The sequence below is a fragment of the Crinia signifera genome, chromosome 4, assembly GCF_055691185.1.
Source record: "Crinia signifera chromosome 4, ASM5569118v1, whole genome shotgun sequence".
Classification (NCBI taxonomy): domain Eukaryota; kingdom Metazoa; phylum Chordata; class Amphibia; order Anura; family Myobatrachidae; genus Crinia; species Crinia signifera.
Window position 1 is genome coordinate 142,104,558 of NC_139220.1, and position 14,917 is coordinate 142,119,474.

The window sequence follows — 14,917 nt, forward strand, 5'->3', positions numbered from 1 at the left end:
TGGTTGATAAATGCAGTAACCATAGGTCGAAATGCAAAAGGTTGACAGGGTCAAAAGGTCGACACGTCAATGGTCAAGTTTAAATCCACGTGGACTACAATTGGGAATAGTAACCTGTAGCAGAGCAGTGATCATTGACCAAAGCATGACGAGTGTTTAGCATTTCCACTAATTTGGCTAAGAAATGGTCAAATATACAAAATGACACTAAACAAAACCCTTTTGTCAACCAGTTTCAGGTCATCCTTTTGCCCCTGTCGACATTATGAACATGTCAATCATTTGGGGTCAACTATTTACTGTCTTTTAACTGTAGCTCGGTTATACAACAACTGGTTAGAAAGTGCACAACACTCTGCAGTAGATTTGCTATTTGGCTCCTCTATTACAGAACATGCAGAGACTTATTTTGGAACTATGAATTAGCCGTTTCTCCTTGAGTGGCCATCTTATTCATTTACTTATAGATTTTTTAAGCAGTTATATAATTATGGAGCTGTTAATAACCAAAACGTTGACATGAGTTTTTCATGTTATTTGGGGTCTATGTGGGCATAGACACCGTATAAGTGTCCCGCATGTGCTAGCCATACTTTGCTGCACTCGCTACACTATTATATTCTCCCTCTATGCCAACCGGGATGGTAAAGTTTGAAGAAGTCGGCTTGAAAAAAAAAAAATCATGCTGACCTTTTGACTGTCAACTAATAGTAGTCAACCTAATGACCGCATACCCGCTGAAACTGAATTGCTCAGGCACTGCAACAACCCTGATATAAGCCCTGGGGCTAATTAAATTTGCTGCATGCTCCTTCTAGGAACCTCACAAACAATCCTATTCATAGAAAAGATATTGTTTTTCGTAGTAGCTACAAATAAACAAAAAACACATTTTATTATATTTGAAACAGATTGTAATAAATATACATTGTTGATTTATAATATCAAACTTAAAATAAAAAAATTACACTGTTTTGCAATAGTTACATAAAAGTAGAATACTTTATTTTTATTCAAATATTTGCATAATAACGTGCTCGATTATTAAATTCTCTGTATGCCATATTTGCCTCCGCTTTATTATAAGGAATTCGTCCGAATGGTTCTCGATCACTAAAACATGAATCAAACACATCATCCACAGCCTTTTCCGCTGTCTCCTGACTGAATTTTCTTGCAGCTACGATAGATCGCACAGCTCGGTCCCGTACACAAGTCTATTAAATAAAATACGGCAAGGGTTGAAAGTCACAGACCTATGCACACTATTTTAACTGCATTGACTGTTAAAATAAGGAAAAGAAAAGAACAAAACTTTGCTACATTTCTCAATATATGCACAGGCAAAGTGCCATTAACTCAAATACAAGAACCAAAGCAAAAACAACAAAGTTGACTCTGCCATGGCCACCTTTCCAACAAAGGGTACTGGCACCCGAAAGGGACAGGCAGTAATAATTACTACAGATATAGAAAAGGCAATTATGTATTTATGTAAGAAATATCAAGAGTGACATTGGCACTCTATGCTATACTACAGAAATGGAAGCCTTTAATGACATCGCCAGGATATGTTCACATCTGTGAGTGACGCAGTTAGGTATAATGTAATTTCCATGCAAGAAAACCTGCCCTGAACAATTATTTAATGGTAAAAGATGCATCTTTTAGCCAATAATAAAACAGATCTCATCTGTCTAGTGCATCAGACAATGGAGCAGATGTATTAAGCATGGATAAGAGATAAACTGGAGATAAAGAACCAGCCAATCACCTCCCAACTGTCATTTTCAAACACATTTTATTGGCTGTGCTTTATCTCCAGTTTCTCTCTTCTCCAGGCTTAAAACATCTGCCCCAGTAAAAGTAAACATCCAAGTGGTTGCTATGTTTCAGTCCAAATTGTCCAATGAAATGATATATTTGAATGATGTATTTTTATTAACGCAAATAGTGAAAGTTATTTGTCTCCAAATGAATAATGTAGTATAGTCAAATATTCCACTGTTTGATTTTTGTTCAGATTCCACTGAGAGCAAACATGGAAAAGAGGAACGTACAGAATTGAAAGATAAAAGAGCCTCGTTCTCAGTCATACTCCAAGGGGCCCACAAGTGCAGACAGCTGCAGCAACCAGATTTACTACCACATGCTAATACTTCCATCCAAATGCCATAGTCGCAGTGTTTTTTGTCATCATTACTACATTTACACCAACACATGCTGGCTACAAAGTATCTATCAGAAACAGGCGTCTCTGTCATATGCATGACACTTATGGTAGCAGGGAAGTCTGCCTACAATCCCATGCCTCATACCTTAGCGATGCCACTAGTACTTACTGTGGTAGAATGTTTTGTATATACACTTTATGTTGATGGCAGCCACACTTGAAGCTTTGCTTTAATACTCTGCAGCCATGATACTTTGTGTGCTACAGATATGTCCACAGGGCCAGAGTGCAGGGGAGACTACAGCTCCAGGCCTCCATATAAAAATATTCCCAACATCATTATAGCATTACAGTCATAACTCTAGAATTTAAATATATTTTCTATTTTCCTCCCCAAATTATTCAAATTGATCTACTCTAATTTCTTAGGGAAGTAATAGCGTAGGGGTGGACATGCCCACATTACACTGGCCACACCCACACAGCAGGAGTTGGCATTCTGGTGTCACCTACCAAGGTGCGGCCCGCACCCCCCACTGAATGAAATGAACAAGCAATGTATTCAAAAGACTCAGGATTACCTACTTATCTGGTCTTACATACCTGATGATGCTGCTTAACACCAAATTTCAATCTCCACATCTCATTGGTAAGGGAGCAATCTCCACTAAGACTAGCAGCTCTAATCTATATTAAAATTCAAAAACATCATAGTAAAATTACAACTTTTAATTTGAAGTTCAAACAAAACATAAAAAGGCACTTATGTAGTATCTGGGCGTCCGATTTAGAAATCGGATCGGATCGCATCGCATGCGACCACATCGTATGCGATGCGATGGTCAAGATTTTTCCATAGGATTCAATGTTAAAATGGTCTGAGTCCATTTTAACATAGAATTCAATGGGAAAAAGGGGTCCTTTTCCTTTCCCCACTATCCAAGTGGGCATGGAGTTGGATATAAACCTGTGGCGAGCGTAGCGAGCCACCGAGCCCGAAGCGTGGCGAGCCCCGCGAGGGGACACAGAATACTTTTTAAGAAATATGCGTTCGCTCGCCACGCTTCGGGCTCGGTGGCTCGCTGCGCTCGCCACACTATATAAAATCAACTCTATGCCCACTTGGATAGTGGGGAAATGAACAGGACCTTCTTAACATTGAATCCTATGCAAAATCGCATCGCATCTGATTGTACACTATGCCTTAAGGTAAGGCATACAATCACAAAATCGGCAGCCCAGATACTACATAAGTACCCATAAAAATATTTAATCTACATAGTCTAGCAAAATTGCCGTATGAGATAAAACATAAAAAATTATACTAGTAGTATCACATTAGTAGAAGCTATGGGTGGATTCCCGTTAGCCTTGAAAATGTAACATGTGCAAATCATGGGGGTAGACAAGAGCTTTTTAGCTTTGGATTATTTAAGTACAGAACATTTATGCCTCCGTAAAATTTTCTATTTTTTGTTAACACACAGAATCCATGATACGTTCTTATGTGTCCTATGTGTTGCTGGATATACGAAAACAGGGATTATTTTTGGTTTAAAGTCCCAGAAATAACTACAGGTAAGAGCTGCCAGGAGTCTGCATTTGGGGCTAATTGGATAGCCCTGGGTGATCAATTATCCCATTGTAAAATTGACGTGGTTAATTGGTTTCCCCCTTAAATGTTGCTTATTTTCTTTAAATAAAGCAATATAGATGTGCTTAATGCAGATAAACAGTTTAGTTTTAAAGATAGACAGGTTAGTCTTTAGTACTACTACCTTAAACCACAGGCCACTTATTGTACCATTAACCACACAGCAAATGGGACCACTTTAAACATAGTAAATATAAAAAAAAAAGACTAAAGTGAAGGTCAGCAGACTTTATCTCTAGACAGTGTACAGTCCATGGGTCTTCAACCTATGGCCCTCCAAATGTTATGAAACTACATGTCCCAGCATGCATTGCCACATTTTTTCCTATAAGAGCAGGCCAAAAAACATCAGGGCATGCTGGGACATGTAGTTCCACAACATCTGGAGGGCCACAGGTTGAAGACCTGTGGTGTACACACTGCAGCGATATGGGCTGATATCACTGGCGACCATATTGCCAGTGATGGGAGTGTGCCCTGGAGATAAATCCCTGGGTGCGCACTTCCGTTTTCAGCCCCATTATAATTGCTTGCTCCTGCGACCAGCTGATTACCTCTGAGGCTCCCCCCGGCAGAGGTTTCTTTTCATCAACGACCATCTCTGGTCACTGATGAAAAGGAGAGCCTGAGCAATATATATCCCCCATGTGTACACAGCTTAAAACATATTATTGTCAAATAATTTTGCATTGAAAAAAATACATACCTCAGAGCAGGCTAAATGGTGAACATTGTTTAAGAAATCAACATGTGCACGGCAGTGATCAAAAGCATGAATAAGCTCATGTGTAACCACCCGGTTCATATGTTGTTGATCATTAATATTATTCTGACATAATACAATCTGTAATAAAAACACAAACATACACAATTTGTGGCTAGAAAGAAGTATTAATAGGCTGCAATACTTTTTATAAAAGTGGAGGACTTCAATGTAGAAATGTAATAGTGTCCAAGGTCCTGGATGCCAGCCAGCCTCAGATTTTTTTTTTTTAAAGCACCAATTATTCAAAAGGCATGGTTGTGCCTTGTAAATGATTGCCGCTTTAAAAAAAAAAAAGTCAGAGAGTGGCTGGCATCCCAGACCTCCAGTAAACTCATACCATATGTAATAATATGTAGTCAAGAATGAGGGCTATTTGCATAATCACTTTTGATAGGCTGGTTCAAACTTTAGTGAAATTAACAAGTTGAAAATAAAAGGCATTTAGGAGTTAAATTATTTTTGAACATAATGGGGCAGATTCAATTAGCAACACCACCTTTTAATGTGAGGAAATCCTGTTCTACAATTTCTTGCTATTCAATAAATAAATATAAAAGTAATTTTTCTTTACATTTTCTCTAAAAAAACAACAGGAAAATAGGTTTGATTATGAGGAGGTATTGAATCTGTGAAATAGGGTTTGGGGAGTTAATAGTGTTTTTTACAATATTGTACTTATCTTGTATAGAAATTCTTACAATGATGATAGAGGTAATTTGAATATACTCCAAAAACTGTTAAATACAACTGCTGCCTACTTTTTAGAAGTTGCAAGAATTAACAATATGACACTAACACCCCTACTTTTTTTTACAACTAACAACCTCCTCCTCACTCCTGCTATCTTGTAACTTTTTGGTGTTCAGGAGGATTTCCACACTCTTTGTTGCATTCTCATAGTAGCACATTGTAGTATGACATTTCGCACTTAAATGTGTAAGCTGTTCCAATATTTCCAGGAAACTTAAGATGGCCATACATCTACAGATCGATAGTCAGATTGGGCTAGTTTGAACAAAAACCTGGTAATGGATGAGAGTAAATGACAGTTGACCATTTGCTCTGAAATGCTGAAAAACTGCCAAAAACTGTCACTCATCCATTACCAGGTTTTTGATCCAACCAGACAGATCTGACAATCGATCTGTAGATGTATGGCCACCTTTACCATTTGATATGCTCTTAAACTTAATGTAAAACTTCACAGTACAGCCATGGCCAAAAGTGGAGAATGGCACAAGTATTGGTTTTCACAAAGTTTCCTGCTGCAGTGTTTTAAGACATTTTTGTCAGATGCTACTATGGCATATTAAAGTAAAATTACAAGCATTTCATTAGTGTCAAAAGCTTTTATCGATAATTACATTAAGTGTATGCAATAAGTCAATATTTGCAGTGTTGACCACTCTTTTTCAGACCTCTGCAATTCCCCTGACATGCTGTCAAGGTGCCCATACACATTACAATTATTGTATACAATATCGCATCTCAACACATCTCGGTTTTGCGATGAGATGAGATCTAGCACAAAAAGTGCAGCACATAATTTTTGTACTAGATCTCATCACAAAACCGAGACACGATGAGATGCGATATTGTATACAATAATTGTACTGTGTATGGGCACCTTCAGTTAACTTCTTGGCCACGTACTGACTGATAGCCACCCATTGTTGCCTAACCAATGTTTGGAGTTTGTCAGAATTTGTGGGTTTTTGTTTGACCACCCGCCACTTGAGAAATGACCACAAGTTTACTGTGATTTGTTTTTTTGTTCCCCGAGCCACTTAGTTATCACTTTTGCCTTATGGCAAGGTGCTCCGTCATGCTGAAAAGGCATTGTTCCTCACCAAACTGTTCTAGGATGGTTGGGAGAAGTTGCTCTTGTAGAAAGTTTTGGTACCATTATTTATTCATGGTAGTGTATTCCCGCTGTCATTATTCATGGCGGTGCACTCCCTTGGTTTAGAAGCAACTCCACTCATGAATGGTCTCAGGATGCTTTACTGTTGGCATGAAAAAGGACTCATGGTAGCGCACTGGTGGTGTCCTGATCCCGCAGCTGAATCAAGTTTAGGAGATGGTCCTAGTGCAGGAGTGGCCAAACCGGTCCTTTGAGATCTACCAACAGTCCACATTTTCCAAATCACCTAGCTTGTGCACAGCGGTAGTCATTACTAACTGTCACATTTTCAAACATGCTGCATTCATTCCTACTATAGATCTAAAGGTTGCATGAAAAACATGAACTGTTGGTAGATCTTGAGGACAGGTTTTGCCACCCCAGTCCTAGTGCTTGCAGGATGTTCTTGGATGCCCTGAAACCTTTTCTTAACAACTATGTCTCCTTAAAGTGATGATTAGATAAATGGTTGATTGGGGTGCAATCTTACTAGCAGCAATATCCTTGCCTGTGAAGCCCTTTTTGTGCAGAGCAACGATGACTGCACGTGATTCCTTGCAGGTAACCATGCTAAGCAGAGGAAGAACAATGATTTCAAGCACCACCCTCCTTTTTAAAGCTTCCAATCTGTTATTCTAAAGGTGCCCATACACGTTACAATTATTGTATACAATCTCGCAAAACTGAGATGCGATGAGAAGAGATGAGATCTAGTACAAAAAGTGGTACTTATGTAATATCTGGACTCCCGTTTTTTTTATGTGACCGTGTCCCCTCGCGGGGCTCGCTGCGCTCGCCACGCTTCAGGCACGGTGGCTCGCTGCGCTCGCCACACTATATAAAATCAACTCGATGTGTAGTTGGATAGTAGGGGTATGAAAAAATGGGGTGCATTTAACATGGGAGCCCAGATAATACATAAGTACCCAAAAAGTATGTGCTGCACATAATTTGTGTACTAGATCTCATCTCATCGCAAAACCGAGATGCGATGAGATGCAATATTTTATACAATAATTGTAACGTGTATGGGCACCTTAACTCAATTAGCATGACAGTGTGATCTCCAACCTTGTCTGCATCAACACTCTCACCTGCACTAACAAGAGAATCACTGACACAATGTCAGCTGGTCCTTTGTGGCAGAGCTGAAATGCATTAAGTTAATTTTCATGGCAAATTATCGGTCTTCAGGACATTCTCATGACAGCTCTCATAAATAAAGAGGTAATTTATTGACTTTAGTATAAAGGATTATAAAAGCACTATACAAGGTGAAAATATCAGCAATGACTAGTGTCTTCATCGTGTAACAATGCAATGGTTACAGTAAGATTAGGTATAAACATGCTAAGCTGTGTCTTTGTGAATAAATTTAGCAAACAAAAGGTTTTGTGTTGTGAATATTGAACAGTCCCATAGAGAGTAAATTGTAGGTGTATTTACTCTCTTTAGAACTAGTTTTTGAGCAGTGATTATAATAAAAGTTATTTGAATGTATGAAATATGTCATTGGTCAATCTAATATTCACAGTTTCATTTACCTCAGAGGTAGCTGAATCAAATCCTCCGCCCACTGATCCATCACACTCTTCACAAGAAAAGTGTCTATCCTTAAAAGCTGCACTGAAAAAACCCAATTCATTTACATGTTAACCTCTTTTAAAACAGTAACATACATCAAAACAGTAATATACGTTCCATCACATCCTATAAGTCATGAAGCATTAATACTGAGCAACATTTTTAACAAGTCTCTTAGGGCTAGATGTATTAAGCTTGAAAAGTGATAAAATGGAGAGTGATAAACCACCAGTCAATCAGCTCATACCTGCCATGTCACAGACTGTTTAAAAAAATGACAGGTAGGAGTTGATTGGCTGGTGGTTTATCACTCTCCATTTTATCACTTTTCAAGGCTAGGGGGGTATTCAATGTAGGGTCACTACTGTCGGGCTGGCCCGACAGCCATGACCCTGTCTCGTTCACTCCGTGTGTACACCCTATAGTGATGGCGATATGCGGTCCCTATCGCCAGCTCAGATATTGTGTGCATGTAGTCAAAATCTAGTTAGATTGCTTAGCAAGTGCATTCAAATCCCTACGCATGTACAGAAACAGCTATAGCAATCAACTATTTAAAATAACTTTTTTGCATATCACACATCGCTTAGATCACATGGCTATGTGTGTTTGGGTGATCTAGACACCAGGAAGTTCAAGGGAAATGGTCTACCCTAAATCACTTTCTTACAAAAGCTTAGCACAAACCTCAACGTGTGTATGCCCCTTTAGTCTATTTCTGATAATTAAAAAGATGAACACTAAAGGCCCCCATACATCGAGGTGATTTGGTCCGATTTCGACCAATTGGCCCGTTAAATTGGACCAAATCGCCTCTCCCTGACATGCAGTCGGGTCCGATGCACGGTCCTGTGCGCATCGGACCAGACTAGGTGGTCGGACCGGCTGGCCGTCCGACCAACCGTTCTGGGGCGGGCGGGAAGCAGCGATGTATGTGATCCATCACAACGGATCACATGTGTCCCTGCCACCGGGAAGGCTGCTGCGAGACGTCGCAGGCAGTGTATGGGCACCTTTATGTTCTAATAAATGTATGTATAGAAAATATTCTAATCAGAAATTTCAAAATGTCATTGAAATAACATTGACAACATTATAAAAATATAATCATGACAGTAGGTTTAGAATTATTGGAACAGTTACTTACCAACCAGACAGTCTCATGGCATCTAAAAGTAACTTGATTTGTGGATCTAATAAATAACAAAAATAACAGCATCAAGGATAATGTACAGCTTTATACAATATATAATCAAAAGAAGCCAACAAAATGTAAAATTAGAAATGGAAACAAAAATGAACATTTAAAAATGGTCCAGGCTTCCTGCCATACTGTGCTTCTATTGTGCTGCCATACTCCATCCAGTTCTCAGCAATCTTCCCCAGTGATGTATGTTGAGGCACTGGTTTTACTTGGAAATAAAAAGGAGAGGTTATGGATCCAACCAAGCCTGGCACTAATGTCTACTGCGTGTAATGGACGTCACTACATAAACATAGTTATTAATTAGTCAGAAAAAATATTACCGTATATGGTATAAAAAAATGGGGGAAACATATTCATTTTATTTAAAAAGGGAGCAACATATTCTATTACATATTAAAGGAAAACAGTATTATTAAAAGTATTAAACGGAAACAAAACATACGTATTTATTATGTGGACCATATTTATTTTATTCCTACCCATGTGCACACCTAGCAAGAGCTACTTAACATGGGTGTGGTATATTTCTCCGACAGTGGGGATTCCAACAGTCATTACTCAGATGTCGGAATCCCACTGTGTGGGGAGCGCAATGAAGCCCCTTGCGGGCTCGCTGCGCTTGCCACCTATTTTATTCTCCCTCTATGAGGGTCGTGGACCCCCACGAGGGAGCAGTCTGAAAATTGAAGAAGCTCATTGGAAGGAGCACCATTTATCATTCGTAAGGAGGGGTATGGGTGAAAACCGGACCAATAACAAAAAGCACCTGTTATGTCGGTATGCCAATCGCTGGCATGCTGAACGCATACCGTTAAATCTGCTCCATAGTCTAGCTATCATTCATCTAGTATTCTATACTTTCTATACTAGAAAGAGATTAGTTTCTATTGGAAACGAATCCACCTGCTCTATTAAAAAGGTTTTAGAAGTCTCCTGGTTTACATGCTCCTAACACCTACTTGTGTCCATAGCAATCCCCAGCTTCGCCTTGCACCTGTACTTTAAGCCGTAGAGTTTGGAGGAGAGAGACTCCGGCTTGGACTGACCGGGGTCCCGCTGCGGGAAGAGATGGTAGCCATACTTCTCGTCTGACTTCTTATCAGACCTCTTATCCTCCCCCATGTATCCTCTTGTCACAGTGACAGTCCGTATAGCTGCAGCAAGTAACCTTGTACAGACGTCACTGAACCCTGGCGCTGATATATGACGTCACGGTCAGCTGCAGCCATTGTGGGTTTGGGCATATAGCGCTTTAAACTTAAGTGCATAGACAATGCACCCTCGTAATTTCTGTCCTTGGTCGGGCTAACTGCTGATACGTACGTAACCAAACGGGCCACAGTACAGTAGTCACAAGCCCCTGACTAGTAAACACATCTGCATTGGGGTAGTTGTGGTGATAAGTGATGACAGTGCTGGCTGGCGGCCAACGTCTGTCTGTCCCTATCATTTAAGTTGGCCAGGGCTAAAGTTGCCCTCCTTTACATAGTAAGTGGCCACAGCTGTTCCGTCCCAGGCAGCTTGTTACATTCCCATGGTACTTAACCCATTCTTTTATTTATTTATTTTTAGTGAGCGTTATATTGTTTCTTTTTTTCCCCTGATCAAAATAGGTTTTTGTCTACACAGCAACCATATAATATGTAAAAAAAAAAAATTCTGCAAGTGTATGCCCCCAAATTATAGCTATACTTTAAAGAAATAGGGGACCATGTATATATATTTTCAGCTAATTCCCAGTTAGCTACCAATATTAAGTATCTTCTGAATGTATCATGGAGGGACCACAGCAGGAATCTCCAATCCCTGCTGCAATCCCTCCTTCTCTACTGGCAGCCACATCCCTTATACGTTTCTATTGGGTATGCAATGCTGCCCGATGTATCAATATCGGGCAGCATCGGGGCTACTGCCATTTTAAGATGGTGGCAGCTTATTATAGCTTATAGGCTACAGACTGCAGTGCCCCACCGGTCAGTGCAAACCACACATGCACAGACCCCTGCACCCAGCGAAGCTCCTTCCAGAGCCCCTGTCCCTGCATTTGCAGGGACATACATTCGTCTAAAAGGATCACATATTGCAATGTAATACTGGGTGGTAGATCCCAACCAAATTGCATTGCATATGATAAATGGACTGGATGGTGGGGCTATTGCTGTGTGGCACCCGCAGCCACTTTCACTACTGCAGCGCTGGCTGGTGTGCCATTCCATTGGACATTCCAGCCATGCCACTACTACAGCCGCATAGGGCATCCTAAGGTCAGGGACAGACTTATGATGGTATGCGCTCAGGGTAATGGGAGGTGGCTGTACAGGGCGGGCCGGCACCCAGATGCATTGCTGCTATTTATCATTAAATATTTGTGGCATATTCCACAAGTAAACACCCTTTCTCAGTGAATAACTGCACATGTTTAGAATACCAACATATGCAGGAGGGATTTCGGCAGATATGTTTGATATCTGCTGCAGTCTCTCCAATTCCATCAGCAGCTGTCGACAATCACAAAGTCAACACAGTTAAAATGATGATATAATACATGTCGAGATTTCTAGGACACTTAATGTGCCCATACAATAGGTGATTCATATGCGATTGCGGTGATCAGTCGCATAAAAAGCGCCCAAATCACGTTATTGACATCAGGCCCAATGACATGCACAATCCCGTGGATATAACACAACAGCCTGCGAGTGGCACCAACTGCAGAAGTGATCTGTAGGATCGCATCCGAGCTGGCCAGGCTTGGCTGGGATCTCATGAGATATATCATATGCGAAAGGATTGCATACAATATTGTATGCAATCCTGTGCGGGGGGATTGTGAGCGACATCTGGCTTGAGACAAATTTGTCAAAGCACGTGTGTGAGCTTATTACACTAATACAGCAATTCAATGGGAACCTATTCAAGCAGTCTGTATATGACAAAAAGTAAAGATAAGGTGCATCTGTCAACTGTATTTATGGACATGCTGAAAATAATAGCACCAATTTAAAACAGATTTTTTTTTTATGGACTACATTAACCTTAATGGGGCATCTGGTGCTTTAAGGAGAATGTTCAGTGTTGCTGAGAATAGTTAGCTTAATGCAGGTTCTCACAAGAAGAGATGTAGGAAGCCTAAGGCTGGTTTCACACACTCCGGCTCCTGCCGGACGGTGAAATCCCGCACGGCCAGGGAGCCGTGCCGCACACACTAGTTTATCATGGAAGGGATGGCCACAGCCCGGCAGCCGTCCCTTCCAGTGGTGGGATCCGGCTGCAGTCGTGCGGCCGGGCCGTGGCCGTCCCGTGTGAATGGACACAATAGTGTCCATTCACAACTAATGTGTGCGGCACGGCTCCCTGGCCGTGCGGGATTTCACCGTCCGGCAGCAGCCGGAGTGTGTGAAACCAGCCTTAGAGAAATAGAGTGGAGAAGTTGTACAAAGCAACCAGATACAACAGAGGACGAGTACAATTGCGCTGTCTAAATATAATCTACTGAATTATAGGTAGATTTCCACCTGATGGAATAATCAGAATGTCTGGGCGAAGGGTCAGAGAGATATTAATAATGGGGGTGACCCTTCGCCCAGACCTTCTGATTATTCCATCAGGTGGAAATCTACCTATAATTCAGTAGATTATATTTAGACAGCGCAATTGTACTCGTCCTCTGTTGTATCTGTATTGTGAATCTTGGGATTGGTAATCCCTGGCGTGTATAGTGCTGCAGTCTATGAGCGCAGACCGTCCTATACCTTTTTGTTTTGTACAAAGCAACCAGTCAGCACCTAAATGTCATTTATCTAGCACATTCTTTGAAATTAGACTGATTAATTGCTTTGGGCAACTGCTGCACTCTTGGGGGATATCCAATTAGCCATGGTAAATAACCACTGTTAATGGATCCCCTGGTGGCTATCCAATTAGCCCCGATAGCTTGCACCCAACGGTGATTATGGCATGCAAAGCCCCCATACACTATGTGATTTGGGCCAGATTTCACCAGATTCCGGGGATCATGCCAAGAAATCCGGTGAAATCAGCCCAAACTGCAAGTGTATGACATAAGATCCGATGCGTGGTCGTGTGTGCATCGGGTCCGATTCAGAGGTCGGACCTGCAGAATATAAGACAAATCAGAATCGGACCCATCAGCGGCATGGCACAGGTGCGTTTTAGCACCCGCGATGTATCACATCCGATTCCGTTTGTAGGTTTTTATGAATTCTCCTGTTAAGTTAAAGCTGGATGATCAGCTGATAGCTTTCCTTTTATAAAAAAAAAAATAACTGCATAATTAAACAATACATAAATAAATACACAAACTGTTAAAATACAAATGTTTAGCTACAAAAAAAATGACATAAACAACTATTAGAGGAGGAATCAACCTACCCAATATTGAACAATATAAATTAGCCTGCCTCCTACGTTTCGCCATGGACTGGATCAGGACATCTGGTATATATACAGATGTAACATTAGAGTCTCAACTTTGTACCCCTCTCTCCCTCACTTACCTTTTACATGCTAAACCCTTTACCTTACATTCCTTGACACGAGATAGAGGACAAAATATATTGGAAAAAAAATACAAATGTTTTAATTTAATATAAAACAAAAATTTAATATAAAACTACTATTTACTGTAAGGGGGGTATTCAATTAAGTAGGTTTTTTTTTCGTCTCGCCAAAATTATATGGATTTTAGTATTCAATCGGTGAAAAATGACTAAAAACTTGAAAAATCAGCACTTTTATTGAATAGGTTGAATCTAAATTCAACCTAAAAACTGCAAAAAAGGGTCAGTTTTTTTTGACTAGTTGAAAAAAAAAAACAGAACTTAATTGAATACCCCCCAGTCAGAATAAGATTAAATGCAAGAATAACAGATATCACCTCATACATTAACTTTGTGTCCTCTTATGATCATGGAAATTCTCAGTGACTCCTGCTCGTGCAGGTTTGACAGTAAATAAGTGCAGTGTAGGTGCTGGCATATTAGCACACTGCATGGTCTCTGGATATTAAATTAATGGTTACCATATCATGTTTCTTGAAAAAAATAAATAAATAATCATCCGCTTCTTTACAGAAATTCTAAATTAAATATTAACTTGCTAAATATACTTTTGCTTTGCCTCTCTCTACTCCAGAATAGATTTGTTAATGCATCAATGGCTCATAACAGTTTTGTATATCTCCTGCTCTGGCCTCTGGGTGCCTGTGAGCAGAAACCCAAACTCACACACTGATTGTTACTCTTCAGGGTCTGGAAATCACAGCTTTTGTAACCCTCTGCTGCTTCCATACCAGCAGCTTAAGAATAAAATATATTATGAATGCTGACCTTTATTTAAAAAGAATGATCATTTATATATATGTCTAGTGTCCGTGAGTCTAGGAAACACTGCCATCTGTTGGCAGTGAGTGAAACTACATATCTTTCTCTCACACATGCACAAACACAAAGGTAAGTGTTTGTGCATGTTTGTACAAGGTAACAGAATAGCTTTTGAAGCATTAGCTCTGAGCAGGCTTGCTAGACTGTAATAATAAGTATTAAGCTCACAGGGTGAAAAAGCTTATTACTGCTTTTTCAGCTTATGAAGCTCATTACTGTGAAAAAGTG

The 14,917-nt window shown here is 40.2% G+C and overlaps 1 protein-coding gene across 2 annotated transcripts; it reads right to left on the reverse strand.

Moving 5' to 3' along the window:
• Nucleotides 1-876: 876 nt before the first annotated feature.
• Nucleotides 877-10,694, reverse strand: LOC146074493 (mitochondrial inner membrane protease ATP23 homolog). Of its 2 annotated transcripts, none has more exons than XM_083182637.1 (6): nucleotides 10,247-10,694; nucleotides 9,228-9,273; nucleotides 8,041-8,122; nucleotides 4,534-4,671; nucleotides 2,777-2,860; nucleotides 877-1,217 (listed from the first exon to the last, which is right to left on the reverse strand). In XM_083182637.1, the coding sequence occupies exons 1-6, from the start codon at nucleotides 10,407-10,409 to the stop codon at nucleotides 1,014-1,016; spliced, it is 717 nt and encodes a 238-aa protein (XP_083038763.1). In that variant the 5' UTR covers nucleotides 10,410-10,694; the 3' UTR covers nucleotides 877-1,013. The 2 variants fall into 2 exon arrangements, with proteins under 2 accessions (XP_083038763.1, XP_083038764.1); XM_083182638.1 differs by having other exon boundaries at nucleotides 8,041-8,117; nucleotides 10,247-10,324.
• Between the last annotated feature and the right edge of the window lie 4,223 nt (nucleotides 10,695-14,917).

Coding starts and splice junctions, on each gene's coding strand:
- LOC146074493 (XM_083182637.1), bottom strand. CDS start 10,409: ATGGGGGAGGATAAGAGGTCTGATAAGAAGTCAGACGAGAAGTATGGC. Junction 8,123..9,227: donor GCCATGAGACTGTCTGGTTG/GTAAGTAACTGT, acceptor GGGTTTTTTCAG/TGCAGCTTTTAAGGATAGAC. Junction 1,218..2,776: donor GTGTTAAGCAGCATCATCAG/GTATGTAAGACC, acceptor TTTATTTAATAG/ACTTGTGTACGGGACCGAGC.